The sequence below is a fragment of the Myxocyprinus asiaticus genome, chromosome 33 (assembly GCF_019703515.2).
Source record: "Myxocyprinus asiaticus isolate MX2 ecotype Aquarium Trade chromosome 33, UBuf_Myxa_2, whole genome shotgun sequence".
Lineage (NCBI taxonomy): Eukaryota > Metazoa > Chordata > Actinopteri > Cypriniformes > Catostomidae > Myxocyprinus > Myxocyprinus asiaticus.
The window spans coordinates 36175784-36190833 of NC_059376.1; the positions used below are offsets into that span (position 1 = coordinate 36175784).

Here is a 15050-nt window from a genome sequence, read left to right on the forward strand (position 1 = left end):
TATAAATGTGGTTTATGAGACATTTCTAGCGTCCCCATAATTCAAATAGCTTAAAAAACATACTAAACAATGTTTTTTTGAAAATGTAAAAATGCAGAAAGTTTTTTGTGTGTGTTAGGTTTAGGGTTAGGGGACAGAATCTATAGTTCGTACAGTATAAAAAAATCATTATGTCTATGGAGAGTCCTCATAAGGATAACCGCACCAACATGTGTGTGTGTGTGTGTGTGTGTGTGTCTTTGTCTTTGTCTTTGTTTTCAAACATTGCATTTAAGTTAAAGATCATGTGATCTTGCCTACATGCTGAACAAATGGATCAGAATGTTGTGATATCAAGAGTGTGCATTTGAGTTTTCCCTCCCATGCATTCCAATCTGTTCATCTATCCAGCGAGAAAACAGTGAAATTACTAACACACACACACAGACGGAATTTTCATATGTCGATACCTCCAGTGGGCGGCTGATCATTTTTCCTCCATGTTGTTAGATCATGTCTAGATTTGCTCAGCCAAAGCTAAGTGATGACTCAGGTCTGGGTGGCAATACAGATCCACGCCAACATCCTTTAATCCACATATCGTTTGAGTGGGTAATTGATATCTGTGATCCCCTAGATGTTGATGCGCAGAACAGGAAGTAGATGAACACACCATGGGCGCTTGCAGTTGTCAATCCTGTTTAAGAGTCCTAAATATGGTTACATTCACCCAGTTTGGTCATAAACAAGAGTGATGTGGGCTGCTTGTTACATAAAAAAAATGGGAGAAACTATTAATAATTAATTTTAGGCTATACTCAAATAGTTTAATATGATTTTTTAATGTTTTCCTAAATAAACAGGTGATGTTTTGATCCAGAGATGAGGTGTGTTGTGGAGTATTTGCTCATTTCCAAATGACAGCTGAAATATATAAAGAAAAATGTAATTAATGGCGTGACAATTAGAAATTAAATGTGTTAAATTGTTTAAACAGCAGTTTTAAAAGCATATTGGGTGCCAATTTTTGAACTTTTTTTTTGTTTTTTGTTAAACATTGATTTGAAGAAACAATCATTCCTGTCAACCAGTTCAAGAGCTCAAATGAACTTTGACATTTAATTTGATAACTTCGTCCTTTCATGCCGATTTCTTAGTCAGTGGATGTATTCTTAGATTCTTCGTGGATAAAGGATCTGGCATGACCTGCTATAGTGATATCATTATGGCTTTGGATACAAAGGGTTTGGGGTTCAGATCCACTCTTAATATAAGTTAAGATTTTGTTTTAATAATCCAAATTTGCAGCTCTACATCAGTGGATCTATATCAGCCACTGGAACACATCTGTTTGCGTTTGTTTTGTAAATTTTTTAATGGAGAAGCGGAAAAGAAATAGAGATGCTGAAAAATCATAAAGTGATGAGAAAAAAGGGCTAAATGACACCTGTGGCACAAATAGGCATAACATGGTAGGCTTTTGTTAATAAGGAAACAGTATGCCCCCAAAACCCTGCCTTAATTTGATCCTCTCTGCAGTGCGAGACTCTTTTTATTCAAATAACCGATTCAAGCACTAGAAAAACTGCTGTCAGAAAGAGCTCCAGAAATAAGGCTCCACATCTTGTTAGTGACGCATCTTTGCAGCGATGCACTGCAACCCATCCTACAGTCTGTTTTTTGTTTCAGATGATTCAAACTGTGCAAAGAGAGAAACCGTAGGATTAATTTCGTAGATCTTGTCTTTCTTGATGGCTGCCTTCACTCTCATTTGTTTTCCATACAAACACTTGTTCCCTCCTTCTCTCCATCAATCAAGCAGACAGAGATACAGGCGTGTGGCAAATGCCAAGCCTCATACAGTCTGATTCAGGAAGAGATTCAGCCATCTAGCTAAGCATGACAGAGACTTGTGGCTGAGATAGTAAAATTGATTAAGAACCACAATATCAAGGAGACTTGGTGGTGTGCTTTTTGATTTGGGCCACCATATGGCAACCACACAGACAGGGCCGCCGATGACCAAATTGATGCCCTACGCAGATCCTGGATCATTGGAGGGCGGTGGGGGTTGTTGTGAGGCGCGGTGCGAAAGTTGTGAGACGCGGGGCGAAAGTGCAAGCGCGAGACGATAGTCAGTGTTCCGCGACTGCTGCCGGGTCCTTCGGTAACGTATAACGTGCGAGTAAGTGCAGACGGTGAAATTTCGAGTGCCTCCCTAGGGAGTTGTTGCCCTACGCAGACTGCGTAATATGCATATAGGGAGCGGCAGTACTGCACCCAGAGCACTAGCAATTAAAACAGTGTACTAAAAACCACTCAGAACACCCTCGCGATGTATCGCAACACTTTGAAAACAAACTAGAAATGCCCTAGTGAATACCCAGAACATGCGAGCAGCTGCATATCAAATGTATCGTACAGAATAGTTCCATATAATATGGAATTGTCCCGTATTTAAAGGGATAGTTCACCCAAAAAGAAAATTCTCTCATTATTTACTCACCCTCATGATATCCCAGGTGACCTACTGAGCTAAGATATTCTGTTCTGCTGAAGAAAGAAAGTCATACACACCTGGGATATCATGAGGGTGAGTAAATAATGAGAGAATTTTCATTTTTGGGTGAACTATCACTAAAAGAACAAAATTGTTTTCCTTATGAAATCCATATGGGAAGCTGTTTGTCCTGTATTTTAGCGTCTCACACCCAAACTACTGGAATGTTTCACAAACCGAGGGAAATGGACCTTTCGGTGAGATATCGGCTGTTGCTACATTACACGAATGCTAAACTTTACAGAGCGGCCAGGGGAAAGATCAATGACCATCATTGACCATGCTTTCTGTAAGAAGCAGGAGAATTTTGTCAAACTTATAGCATTCGAGTGCATGATATGGTTTTTCTCACCATTGTGATTCCAAAATATCAAGAAACACGTCTATTCATGACATGACTTTACATTGGATTGCATATGTCCATTCTGGAAGAGAGACTAGCTAGCTACTACATAGCAACATGCTAAAAGTCAAAAAAATAAAAAAGAAAAAACAGCTACGATTTTGGCTAACCATAATTTTTTGTATAGTCTTTTCATTTGTTTTTTGAATGTTTCTAAGCAGTGTTCCTAAAGCTTCAGTGTTCATTTGGTTGGTTGGCTTAACGATCAGCGGCTCCTTCCCAATCAACTCATTCATCAAAATATGAAAGGGGAAATCCTAGAACAGCCTTCTTACATTCACAGGTTCCACACAGGTTGTGCTAGTGCTAATACTCTCTTATTTGTCCCTCTGTCTCTCTCAGAGTCACCCACTGACAGAGTGGGTCGGCGGCGCAGCATGCCGAGCAGCACAGTGGACAAAACGGTGGTCACCATGGATTCAGACACGTCAACACCTTTTAAAGTCACGGTACGCATTATATGACAACAGCACAGATGTAAACAGGAACACAACCATCAAAGAAATTGACTGTATACAGTATGTCTCTGAGAGCTTGGTGTTGCAATACAATGACTGCTGTATCTCAAAATGTGCATTTAAACGTACACTGTAGTCCACTTTCTACTAATTCTACAATTAGCTGAATTGCAGTATACTGATAAAGGTGTAGCTCCATTGATTCATGCTTTGCTATCATAAGAAACTAGTAGCCTTAAGTAAGAGAGTTGAAAGAGAGTTGAAGCTTAGGTTTTCTCGTCGTAATGTGTCCCAAGATCAAATGTATCCTAGCCGTTTTCAATTAACAGTGTTTTTTTGTTGTTGTTTTTTTTAATAGCTTACATACTGTTGTGAATTTCTACAAGAACTTTTGCTTAAAGCAAGCCAAGTCAGACTCAAACTCGGGTCACCTGCATATAAGCACCATTGAGCAACATAGATCATGAACATTACCCACCAGGCCACATCTCTGATGTGTCTGATTTATTTATTTTTTTCTTCATTGTCATCTGGATGCACTCCAAATAAACAAACATAAATAAATTAAAATCATAATTATTTTTGGCTTATTTCCCAGTAGAAATATCTACGTTTATATTTGCTTGAGATAAAAAATGATATAAGATATTTAGTTTAGTTTGGAGAGAAATCTAACAAAATTTAGTGATGTTTGTGCTTAAAACAAGAAAAGAAATCTATTTTGCTATGAAAAGAGCAAGAACATTTAGATCTGCTAATGTCTGTATATCTTTGACAATATTAACCCACATAAGAAAACAGTGGCAATTTAACGTAGAACTATCATAATGAAAAAATGCAATTCCTGTTCTTCCTTTTCTCTATTATCCTCCCATTCAGGAGGGGCTAATGAGCATTTCCTTGTCCTGCACATATGGTGAATTTGTGCAGGAAACAGATATTTGTGCAGATAATCATTGGTAAGCAGTGAACAAACTGATTTTTATGATGTTCTGGATTGAGAATTCAGACACAAGTGTGATCATAGAACCAAACACAAACTGGATATATGCATTTATGCAGGGTTAATGTTGCTCCCGTTATCACTTTTAATCAGCACGACTGACCCTGAACAGATAAGACACACCCGTTTAACACTTGAAGAATGGAGAATAAAAGCAAACGTTTATTTGTATTTTCTTTAAAGGTTTGATTTTCATCATCGATTTATCTTTTGTTGAAAAAGATTGTGCATAAGAGCTGACATCACTTCTGTAACAGCTGTTGAAGTATTTTTTTAGTCTGTAGTTTTGACTGCACCTGCTAAGCAATTTGCATTTTGATTGAATAAGACGCGATAAAATGTGCTCACCTAAAATTTGCTGGTTCATGTTTTAAAGCGCAGTGTAACTGCACTAAGCCCAGACAAGCGTAAACATGTGCACTCCGCTGATGCTGTAGTACCTGCCGCTGAGTGTTGTTAAACTCACCGCTGAGTTTTGCGCAGGGAGCGCTCAGATGTTTAGACTGTGATGCAATTTTATCAAAATTCGTCGGAGGGTCAGATAAATTGGCAGGTGTTCTGATGTTTCCTTTATTGTGATTTATTTTTTGTTTTTTGTTTTATTGTTTTATTGCATTGTAATATTTCTGTGAAGCACTTTGTGATTTATATCTGCGAAAGGTGCTATATAAATAAACTTTACTTACTCCTGTCTGCAGTTCATTGAACTCTATTAAGAGGTTAATCCCAGCAGTTGTTGCTAGTCGGATAATGCAGGTGTTATCACACACCCTAAGGAGAGGTGGCAGGTTGTTGGTTCACTGCTGCTGCAGTGCAGTATGCACTTCCTGCCTAGGGTGAGAAGCACCACTCCTAATGACTCTCTTCACAGATAAGTGAGCAACCCGGCCACAGCTGGTCCTGAAGCCTTGGGTCAGCCTGAGAGGAGAGAAGGATTAGGCACCCTGATAGAGTTGAGCCATCGGTTTATAGCCCTGAATGGGTGTCTAATGGGGAGCAGTCCGTGGAGGAGATGCAATCTGTCCTGGCTGATGCTGTAAATGAGACAGATGGGATGAGGATCTTGCTGCATTTAGCCGCAATGTGGAAATGCCACGGGCGCAGCTGGCAGTACCAATACCCACGCATCCCTGCGCTTGTTGCAGGCATTCCTGAGATGCCAAAATACCCTCTCATGTCACTCACAGTGAAGTGTGCTGCAGAGTTGATGAGGTATTGTATAAGATTGTCTCCTGGCTCTATTAATGTACAGCTGTCACTTAACCAGGCGTACTACTCAATCGGAACTGGTTACCATGGCGACATTGCAGCTCATATGTGTAAGTGTAATTGACTAAGGCAGGCTAATTTGCTTCTGAGTTGCTGTAAGTATTAGGAGGCCTGAACTTTTGTTAATAATATCAAAGTCAAAGACATGCTTGATGGAATTTAGGAGATTCATTAACAAATGGACCATGCCTCTCCTACAAAATGCACTGAAATGTTGAGATATCTACTATTTAGTACAGAATCTGGTATGTACACTACCAGTCAAAAGTTTAGGGACACCTGCTTATTCTTTTTATGTTGGCTCGACAAATTTAAGCCATCTTTACACTGCAAAGCTGGCACAGAAGCTGCATCTGAAGTGGCATTTAGGTGTATTTAGACATAAATGCGTTTACACAGCAATTACAATTGCATAAATAATGTTATGAGGTTAATGTTTTAAATATAAAATTATGGATATAGAAATATGAAATGAATGAAAATATGAAATTATACTTTTAAATGTGAAACTAAATTATGAAATATAAGCTTTATCGTGACAACAACGAAGTTTAAGGCTGCTCTGATGCTGCATTTAATTTACACAGAACCAAAGCAGCATCAGGAGTCGCTTGCATAAACATAGCCATTTTAACTTAAAACTGCGTTTAACAATGACCCCGTTTACACCTGGTTTTAAGATACATTTTTGGTGATCCGATCACATGTGGCTGAACACAGGTCTAAACAGGGTCTAAAACATTTTGTGATCGGATCACAAAAATTACATAGAATATGTTCAAAAACACATATAACTGCATCGCATTTGAGGTGTAAATGCTAATCCATCCTGTAAGTGTCCCAGACAGCAGTGAAGCACCACCCCTTATCTGTCAGTCCAACTACTCTGCTAAAACAAAAGTTTAAATTTTGCCAGTTACGAGCACCTTTAAAGGAAATAACTATCCCAAGAGTTTAAACTTTGCTGGTTACGAGTAGCTTTCAAAGGACCTGTGAAACTGAGATGCTCTCCTGCTCCATCTCCTGAACGGTCTCCAAGCGTATCTGTATGTGTGCTTGTCCTTGGATAGAGAAGGCATATCTAATTCAATGGCTAGTTCTCATGGAAGTTTTAGAATGATTAATATTGCTTACAGCACTTTTAACCTGGCTGTGTAAAGACAACATTATTCTAAAGACAGGGTTTAGGGTTTTTATAAAATCCCTAAACTAAAACCAAATTGTAACTCCTAAAGCTTTCATGCTACATCCACCAAACTCGGCCCAGACCTTCAGACTGTTCTAACTTAGTTTTAAATACCATAGACTTACAGTATATTTACAGAATGTTCAAACAGGCCTATGGAATTCTCATTAATTCAAACTCCAAATGTCAAAAATTCAAATGTAAACGAACCCACACAAAGCTTTATCCATCCACCCATCCACCCATCCAATGGTTTATCTGACTGTCTATGTGACAGTCTGTCTGTCACATATCTAGCTAGCTTGCTGGCTGGCTATTTGTCTTACTGTGAGCTCTATCATATTGTAATCTGTGTAACCATCAAACTTCAAACTTAGAAAACTATTTTAAACTGTCAGACAAGGCTTTGTCCAGGCAACATCAGAGTTTGTTTTGATAAATTTGACCTATCTAGTTTATAACAATTCTTACATTTAGGAGTAATAGTGAAGTCAAAACTATTAAATAACTCAATGAAAGCATGGCAGTATGGGAATAATGCAGTGACCAAAAATGTTAAACAAATAAAAACTATCTTTTCTTAAAAGTAGGCCTAAAAACTCCTTGCCTAGATTACAGCTTCCTAGGTGCCACCTACAGTAAGAAGCTCTCCAACAGTATTGAAGGAGCTCCCATATACTTGTTGGCAATATCTTGTCTGGTAGGCACAATTTATACTTGTTTTCAAAACGAATTTCAAGTAGGCCTGTCGCAATTATTAAATAATTGTCTGATCACGATTATTTGATCTAACCGCGGTTATTTGAGTTAACCGTAATTATTGTGCATTACAAATTCCAATAATATTTTAATGCCCAAATAAGGGAATTTTAAGCAAATATATAAATGCCATCAACTGTGCGTTTGTGTATCATTCAATCGATTTTCGAGGCTGAGTGTCACTGAGCCGCACCGTGGGTGTCGACCTTCTATCCGGAAGAGCGTGTGAAGCGCTTCTCAAGCGCTCTGATACGCGTAGCCTACCATCAGCAGTGACTCGTGCCAAACTCCAGCGAAAATATAAACAAACAAATATAAACTTCGATAGTGAACGCAAAGTGCTCTGGCTTTACTTTAAACGATCATTTAATGGCAAATATTCCTTGTCATACCGGGTTCATACACGCAGTGTTAATAACACACAGGGAGGAGACGCACACTAACTCTAATTCTGTGAAGTAATAAAATTATTAAATGAAATCTCTAAGGTTTTGCTTCATGAGAAATAAGGGCTCATGGTTTTAATCAAAGAGCCTTAAAATTATGTTTAAAAGTGAAGAAATTTGGACAGAAATATTTTGTTATTGCATAGTATAATAAAAATTATATTAAAAATGTACTTTAATTTTTCTATAAAAATATATATATAAAATATATGAGTTCCAAAAACAACAGTGTAAATGTAAAATTGACCAAAACTAAAGTTGACCAAAAAGAGAGAAATATTTTAAGTATTTAAAGCCTTAAAAGGAAATCATATACCCCTATTTTATTATTTAATTTATATATTTGAAGTTAAATATGTAAAAAATAATTTCTTATGGTGTGAAGCACACATGCACCTGAAGATAAATTTATATGACAGTTAATCGTGAAAGCCCTAAAAGAGACAATTAATCGTCATGGCCCTAAAACAGATAATCGTCAGCCAAATTTCATAATCGTGACAGCCATACTTTCAAGCATTTAAGCATACATTTTTAGATTAAATTGTTTTTATGGTCATGGGAAACATATATTCATTCAAGTGTTTTAAAACTTTTGACTTTTAGTGTATCTTGTCCTTCAAAATAATTCCCCCTGTTGTATTTATTCTCCAGTAGTTGTATTCAAATATTGACATAACCCATTCACTACTGTTTACCTCATACCAGAAACCCTAGATAAACAGTTATTCCATCACTTTCCGCTCACACACATTGCTTAATTACAGCGCTAACCTAATGACAGGATCTATTAACTGATGCAAGACAGAACGAGCACTGTGTTTGCAAGCACGCTTAAACATGAACGCCCCTTGTGCATGCCGATGACTTGTGTATTTGGCTCCTGTGGGGCCACAAAAGAGCCCTGCTGTCTCTGACGATGCCCAGCTCTCGAACTGGGAACCATGCTAGTTGAACAGGATCCTGAGCTGGTCGGAACAGAAGGAGGAAGGCCCCCACACTGTGCCGACCACTTTGAGATCCCTGGGAGAAATCCAATACCTAGCACTGGTGATATATGCAACCACGATCGTTAGGAACCCAGGGTTACAGATTTTCCCACAGGCCCCGGTTCTCTTGCAGAGAAAGCTGCTTCAGAGTGTGCACTACTCTGTGTTATGGCTCAGGCTAGACTGTCTGGCTGCGAGCAACAGATAATGACATTTGATGTATTGTTTTAGCAGATGCTCAGAGAGATTTACTGTAGATGCTTGCTGAAACCGTGAGTCGTGAGTCTTGTTTAGTTTTTATCCTAGTTGAGATACAGAGCGTCTTTCCCACGTTGGATAACGGCTGTTATGCTGATTCATGGAAGACTGAACACTCTTGGCACCCCTCAACAAAGAATCTGTTTTCAGAGTAATCAAGAGGTCTTGATAAGTAGACATCTGGCAGATTTGGCATAAAGGGCCTCTTGAAGACGTCTCATTTAAGATGAAAATAATTTCCAGGCACGTTTTTTTTCCTTTTTTTTTCTTGTAACCTTGGTCGATTGGCACAGTTAGGGTGAGAAAGGAATAGTCTTCATTCCACTGGCTATGACAGTACTGGCTTGTTATTTGTTGAGACACAACTGCAGGGATTATGGTGTAGTGGCTTAACCCCCAAAAGGGACCTATGGAGAAGATGTTTTGAACTGGTCTCAAGGTGATTTGTAATGTAAGTATGAAGTCAGTTCCCCTCAAGTTTACACAAGTGTCCTAGCAGAGCAACCATTGTGCATGACATTAAGTACAGACATGTTCCACTAATGTTTGACAACCTGAAAGTGTCAAAGTGTTTTTGTTTCATTTTTAACACAATGTCTACTGTTTTATCATTTTAAACATATTTTTGTGAAATGTTTTGTTTGAAAAGTGTGTTTGTGCTATATTTAGAATATATTTTAATATAATAATAATAATAATACTGTCTTTAATAAAATATTTTATTATAAAAATATTATTATTAGTAGTAGTAGTAGTAGTATTGTTACTATTGTAATTGTTTTTATAATTATTGTATATTTTATATTTTAATTAATTATAATATTTTTAAACACTTTTTTATGCCACTAGCATAGAAAACAAAGTGATAATCTACTGAGCATAAAAACACATTGCACACACAAATATTGGGTAAAATTGTACATTTTTATTAGATTAAGCGTATTTTATTACTACTTTTCAATAGTGATTAAAAATAGAAGTATATTTAATCTACATTTCTCTCACTTCGTCCGCCATCTTGAATGGAGTTTCACTGAGCTCATCTCTGGGACTGCCTTATTTCGTGAACGATACATGTGGCGCTGCCTTAGAATTTTGCTTCTAGTGGATCTTAGTTGGCGCCTTCACACTGGGAGGGCACCTATGATGCCTTAAAATGCTGTCTGTATAGGCAGCTCATTAGATTTTGGAACAGAGCCCAAGATCTTCTTTGCCATTAGCATTGGAGTGAGTCTTATAGTCCAACAGTCTAATAGTGTTTTTGGGGGGTCATGACAGGGCTTACCTTTCTGCTGTCTTACAAAGAAAGGCTCAAGATGTATAAAACCAGACAGGGCTTTAAAATCTTTTTGTATCTGCCTAAAAATGTATCACGCAGTGTCTGGCATTGTCAGCATGTACAAACAAACAGTCACACAATTAAAGTAGTCAGACACAAACTCACAGGCATGGACACAAGAGGGCAGAGAGAGGCCAAGCGTAAAGATTACAGGAGAAGGGGGTGAAGAGGGGAGAGGAGATGAGGGTGGGGTATGCAGGCTCAGCAGCAAAGCATTAGAGGAATTCAGTACATGCACACAATAGACGTAAAAGGAATCTGTGTCCGTCAGTCTGTTGACAGCTGACAGAGATTATTACAGAGACGAGATGCCAACAGCACTGCATGTTAGCTAGTAAGGGCTGAAATAGTGTGTTATACTGAAACACCAGAAAATGTCCAATGAATATATTGAAAAATAAAAAAAAAAAGTTGATCTGACACAAACTTTAACATTATAATAGACCACTAGTGTTTCATGCATCGTAATTTAGTGGCGGCACTCCGCCGCTAACTTAATCTGCAGGGCCACGGCTAAAGAAACTGTATTTTACCTGTGCTGTGAGTTTACATTCTGAGTTGAATGTGATGAGATAATAAGACTGCACTTCGAAATAATGCAAAGACAATAAACAAACTGAGACAGCACATTCTGTTGAGTTGTCTTCTCTGGCTGGATGCAAAAACAGATACAGACTGTTGTAGTCAGAATCATGAACAAATGACTCTTATTCAGAGATTAAAAATGAAATGTTTATCATTTTAGTTCGTTCTGAGCAGAAACTGTATTTTTTCTTTCCCGTTCCGGCATTCCACTGCCTCCTTTCCAATTGGTAACTGGTTAGAATGAAATAAAGGAAATGATAAAAACTTTCTTTTTAAAATGACAGTACTCTGTGCCAAGGTTGGGTGATATACCAGTTGCAGTTTTCCCAGATCTGGTAAAAGAAACAAGGTACATGGTCTGGAAAAACTAGCTCAAAATAAGGGACTTGCCTTAACCAAAATAAGCAAAAATAATCAAAAAAATTAAAAATAATTCCCATGTGGGGGAATCAGCATAGAAATTATAACAAGAATAGTATATAGTAGCATATAATGTGTAACTTCTTTTCTAATAAATGTATTTTTAATATTAAATGTATCCCCCAAAAATATTTCAAATATCTGGCCATCTAAAATCAATTAATAGTCTAAATTTCTCTCTTCTGCATACATACACAAAACTGTGTGGGCACGTTTGGACTAAACATCATCTTATGCGGGCCAAATTATTTAACTTTATTTATTTAATAATTGTTTAATTTTATTTTATTTTAATTATTTGTTTAATTACAGATCTGCATCTCAGTCAAAACTCGGCATCATCAAATCTGAATTAATGCATCATATATACAGTAACAATAATTCAGTGCAGACTTTGAAATGTACTTGGAGAAATGTAATTCTTACCTTAACATTTTTCCTTGCATCTGGATTAATCATGCATGTACTGTATATGTAGTAATTATATATACAGTAGTTGCATAAAAGGTCTTCAGCATGTCACGGAAGGCTACATTCACAATGTGCAATTAGGCAAAGAAGTGGATGATGGAGCAATTTCCTTCAGAATCAAAGCACATGCTTATGTTCTACTAATATGAGTGAAGCCCCATTTTTGGGCAATAGGAGGTGGTGTAATTCCGAAAATGTGATTAACCATTTGGTCTTTTGGTTCATTAAAAAATTATCAGAACTAAATAATTTTTTTTTTTTTTTTTTTTTTTTTAAACCTGTTATCAGCATTTTAAAATAAAGTTCTCACTCCATAACAATAGAAAGGGACTTTGTTCTGTTTTCGGGTACGTGCTGCACTAATTTTTGTTCATTTTCGTTTTTGTTCCTTGAACCATTTTTGGTCCCTGTTCTTATGAACCAGTTCTTTTAATAATCAGTAACCTGGGGGGCCTGGGTAGCTCAATGGTAAAGATGCTGGCTACCACCCCTGGAGTTCGCTAGTTCAAATCCCAGGGCATGCTGAGTGACTCCAGCCAGGTCTCCTAAGCAAATTGGCCTGGTTGCTAGGGAGGGTAGAGTCACATGGGGTAGCCTCCTCGTGGTTGCTATAATGTGGTTTGTTCTCGGTGGGGTGCGTGGTGAGTTGAGCGTGGATGCAGCGGTGGAAGGCGTGAAGCCTCCACACGCGCTATGTCTCTGTGGTAACACACCCAGCAAGCCACGTGATAAGATGGTCTCAGACGCAGAGGCAGCTGGGATTCATCCTCCGCCACCCGGACTGAGGCGAATCACTACGCGACCACGAGGACTTAAAAGCACACTGGGAATTGGGCATTCCCAAATTGGGAGAAAAAGGGAAAAAAAACGAAGAAAAAAATCAAATAAATAATCAGTAATCTGAATTAACATCTGACACACTCACTTACTGGTTTATATAGCAACATGTAGTTAAAGATACACATTCACAAGAGTTTTGTTGTAACAAATGGTATTTTAATGTAGTATGTTATATGGGGTGGAGGTTTTGTGGGGATAAAACAGAAAACAATGTAAGAGACACTGATTCAGACATATCTGGAATTGCAGAATTATTATGAGTACAGTGAAAAACATTCAAATGTATGTGCTACAGACAAACTAAAAGACATCTCTGACTTATTTTGTCATTTTATAAGATGTGGAAACACCACACAACCCAAGTACACATTGTTACGAGAGTTGAATTCTGCAGACTGCTGTCTGATCGGTCCAGGCTGGAGCTGCAACCCCCAGTTGCATATTTGCTCTAAACAACTGCAGCATCAAACAACTCCTTCCTTCACTCTGACAGGCTCAATGAATAATTCTACTTGGAAGTTAGACAAACTGAAAAAGTCACAGAAAGGATGTACTGTAACATTTAGATTACACCCAAGGGTAAAAGTATGCTTTGAAATTGTTGTCTTATTACTGACCAATGGAGCACTATGAAGTGAACATCTCTTGGAAATAAGATTATGTTACCATCTCATCCAACGATACTTATCTGGAAATTATAGACAGATGTTTTGATGGCCAGACTGAATTTGGTCATTATGAGATTAAAAATTCGGTCAATAAGCAAGCCTGATTGTTAACTTTTTTTATTTTTTCGATGAACCTTTTGAGTACATTTTGTGTAAAAGCATTGTTCTTTTCAGCCATTTTGTCGGGCTTCAAAAGCATGAAGAATGACGCTTACATACCTGTTTGTGTGTTTGCATACAGTATAGTATGTTCTGTACTTTGATTTTGAGAGTGGAGGTTTACAATTGTGTCTTGAACTTGCTGGCTGACCAAGCATTTACCTAGTTAAAATGCCTGCTGGGAACACAAGCACACTAGCATCCCATGCTGGGGATCAGCAGCTTTACAGCAGCGTTCTACCCCTTCTTTATGCCTTTGTTTGTTCCTTTAGCCCCTTAATCGTTAGTTGTGCAACAACAAGCATTAAGTGGTCTGTTAAGGTCAATCAGCCATTCATTCAATTCTTGCACGAGGCCTTGATTCAGATCCTAAACCTCATGATTAACCCACCCCCTAATTGTGTCTAAAGCCCTCTGAGAAATGTGTTTTTGTGTGCTATTTCCCTCTCTTTCTGCTCTTCAAATACTCCAAACATCTCACTTAGACTTTCGTCTTTCAAGAAAAAATCAGGTTCTTTTCATCTTTACAGCTTCTCAAAAGCACAAGCTCAGCTCTCCTCCTATGAACTTGCAGTGCACCATTATTTTCCCCCCCTTTCCATGCCAGCCAACAGTTTCCATGGTAACAGCGGCTTTGAGGGGAGTATCACATCAGCGTAGCTACTTCAGCCCAGCGCGCCATGAGCAGATGTGTGTGCCACGCCAATCGCACAGCTATGCACGGCTTAACCAAACGCTACAGATGAGAGGAGAGCGAGAGAGATAGATAGATGAAGGAAAAAAGGAACAAATGAAAAAACAGAGCATTGGTTTCATATGCAACTGCTCCAGTTGTGTAGCCACGAGTGAAGTCTGTGAGCGTAATACTGTCCTCTGGTCTGGCTTTCTATCCAGGGCTTCTTGAGCCGCAGATTGAAGGGTTCCATCAAACGCACCAAAAGCCAGCCGAAGCTCGACCGTCACAGCAGCTTCAGGAACATCTTGCCGGGCTTCAAAAGCACGGAGAATGACAGGTAAGGTGGAGACGCTTACATACCTGTTCAACTGTTTGAATACTGTATGTTCTTTTCTGTACATTGATTTTGAGTGTGTAGATTTGCATTTTTCTGGATGCATACTGAGATCATTATATTGTCTTGAAGACCCAGTTGAGCATCACCAACATATATGTTCATGGGGTTTTTGCATTTTTTTTTTTTTATTATAGTGTACTAGATCATTTAAATGTTTTGGTTTAATCCAATGGCATAGATTCACT

General features: G+C 38.2%; 1 protein-coding gene across 2 annotated transcripts in view; it reads left to right on the forward strand.

Annotated features, from left to right (window-relative positions):
- Positions 1 to 15050, forward strand: part of LOC127423946 (disabled homolog 2-interacting protein-like) — a 130746-nt gene that overhangs the window by 31799 nt on the left and 83897 nt on the right. For both annotated transcript variants that reach the window (XM_051668658.1, XM_051668659.1), the window contains exons 2-3: positions 3285 to 3391; positions 14687 to 14805. In XM_051668658.1, coding sequence (XP_051524618.1) covers positions 3285 to 3391; positions 14687 to 14805 — 226 coding nt within the window. The remainder of the gene's footprint in view (positions 1 to 3284; positions 3392 to 14686; positions 14806 to 15050) is intronic.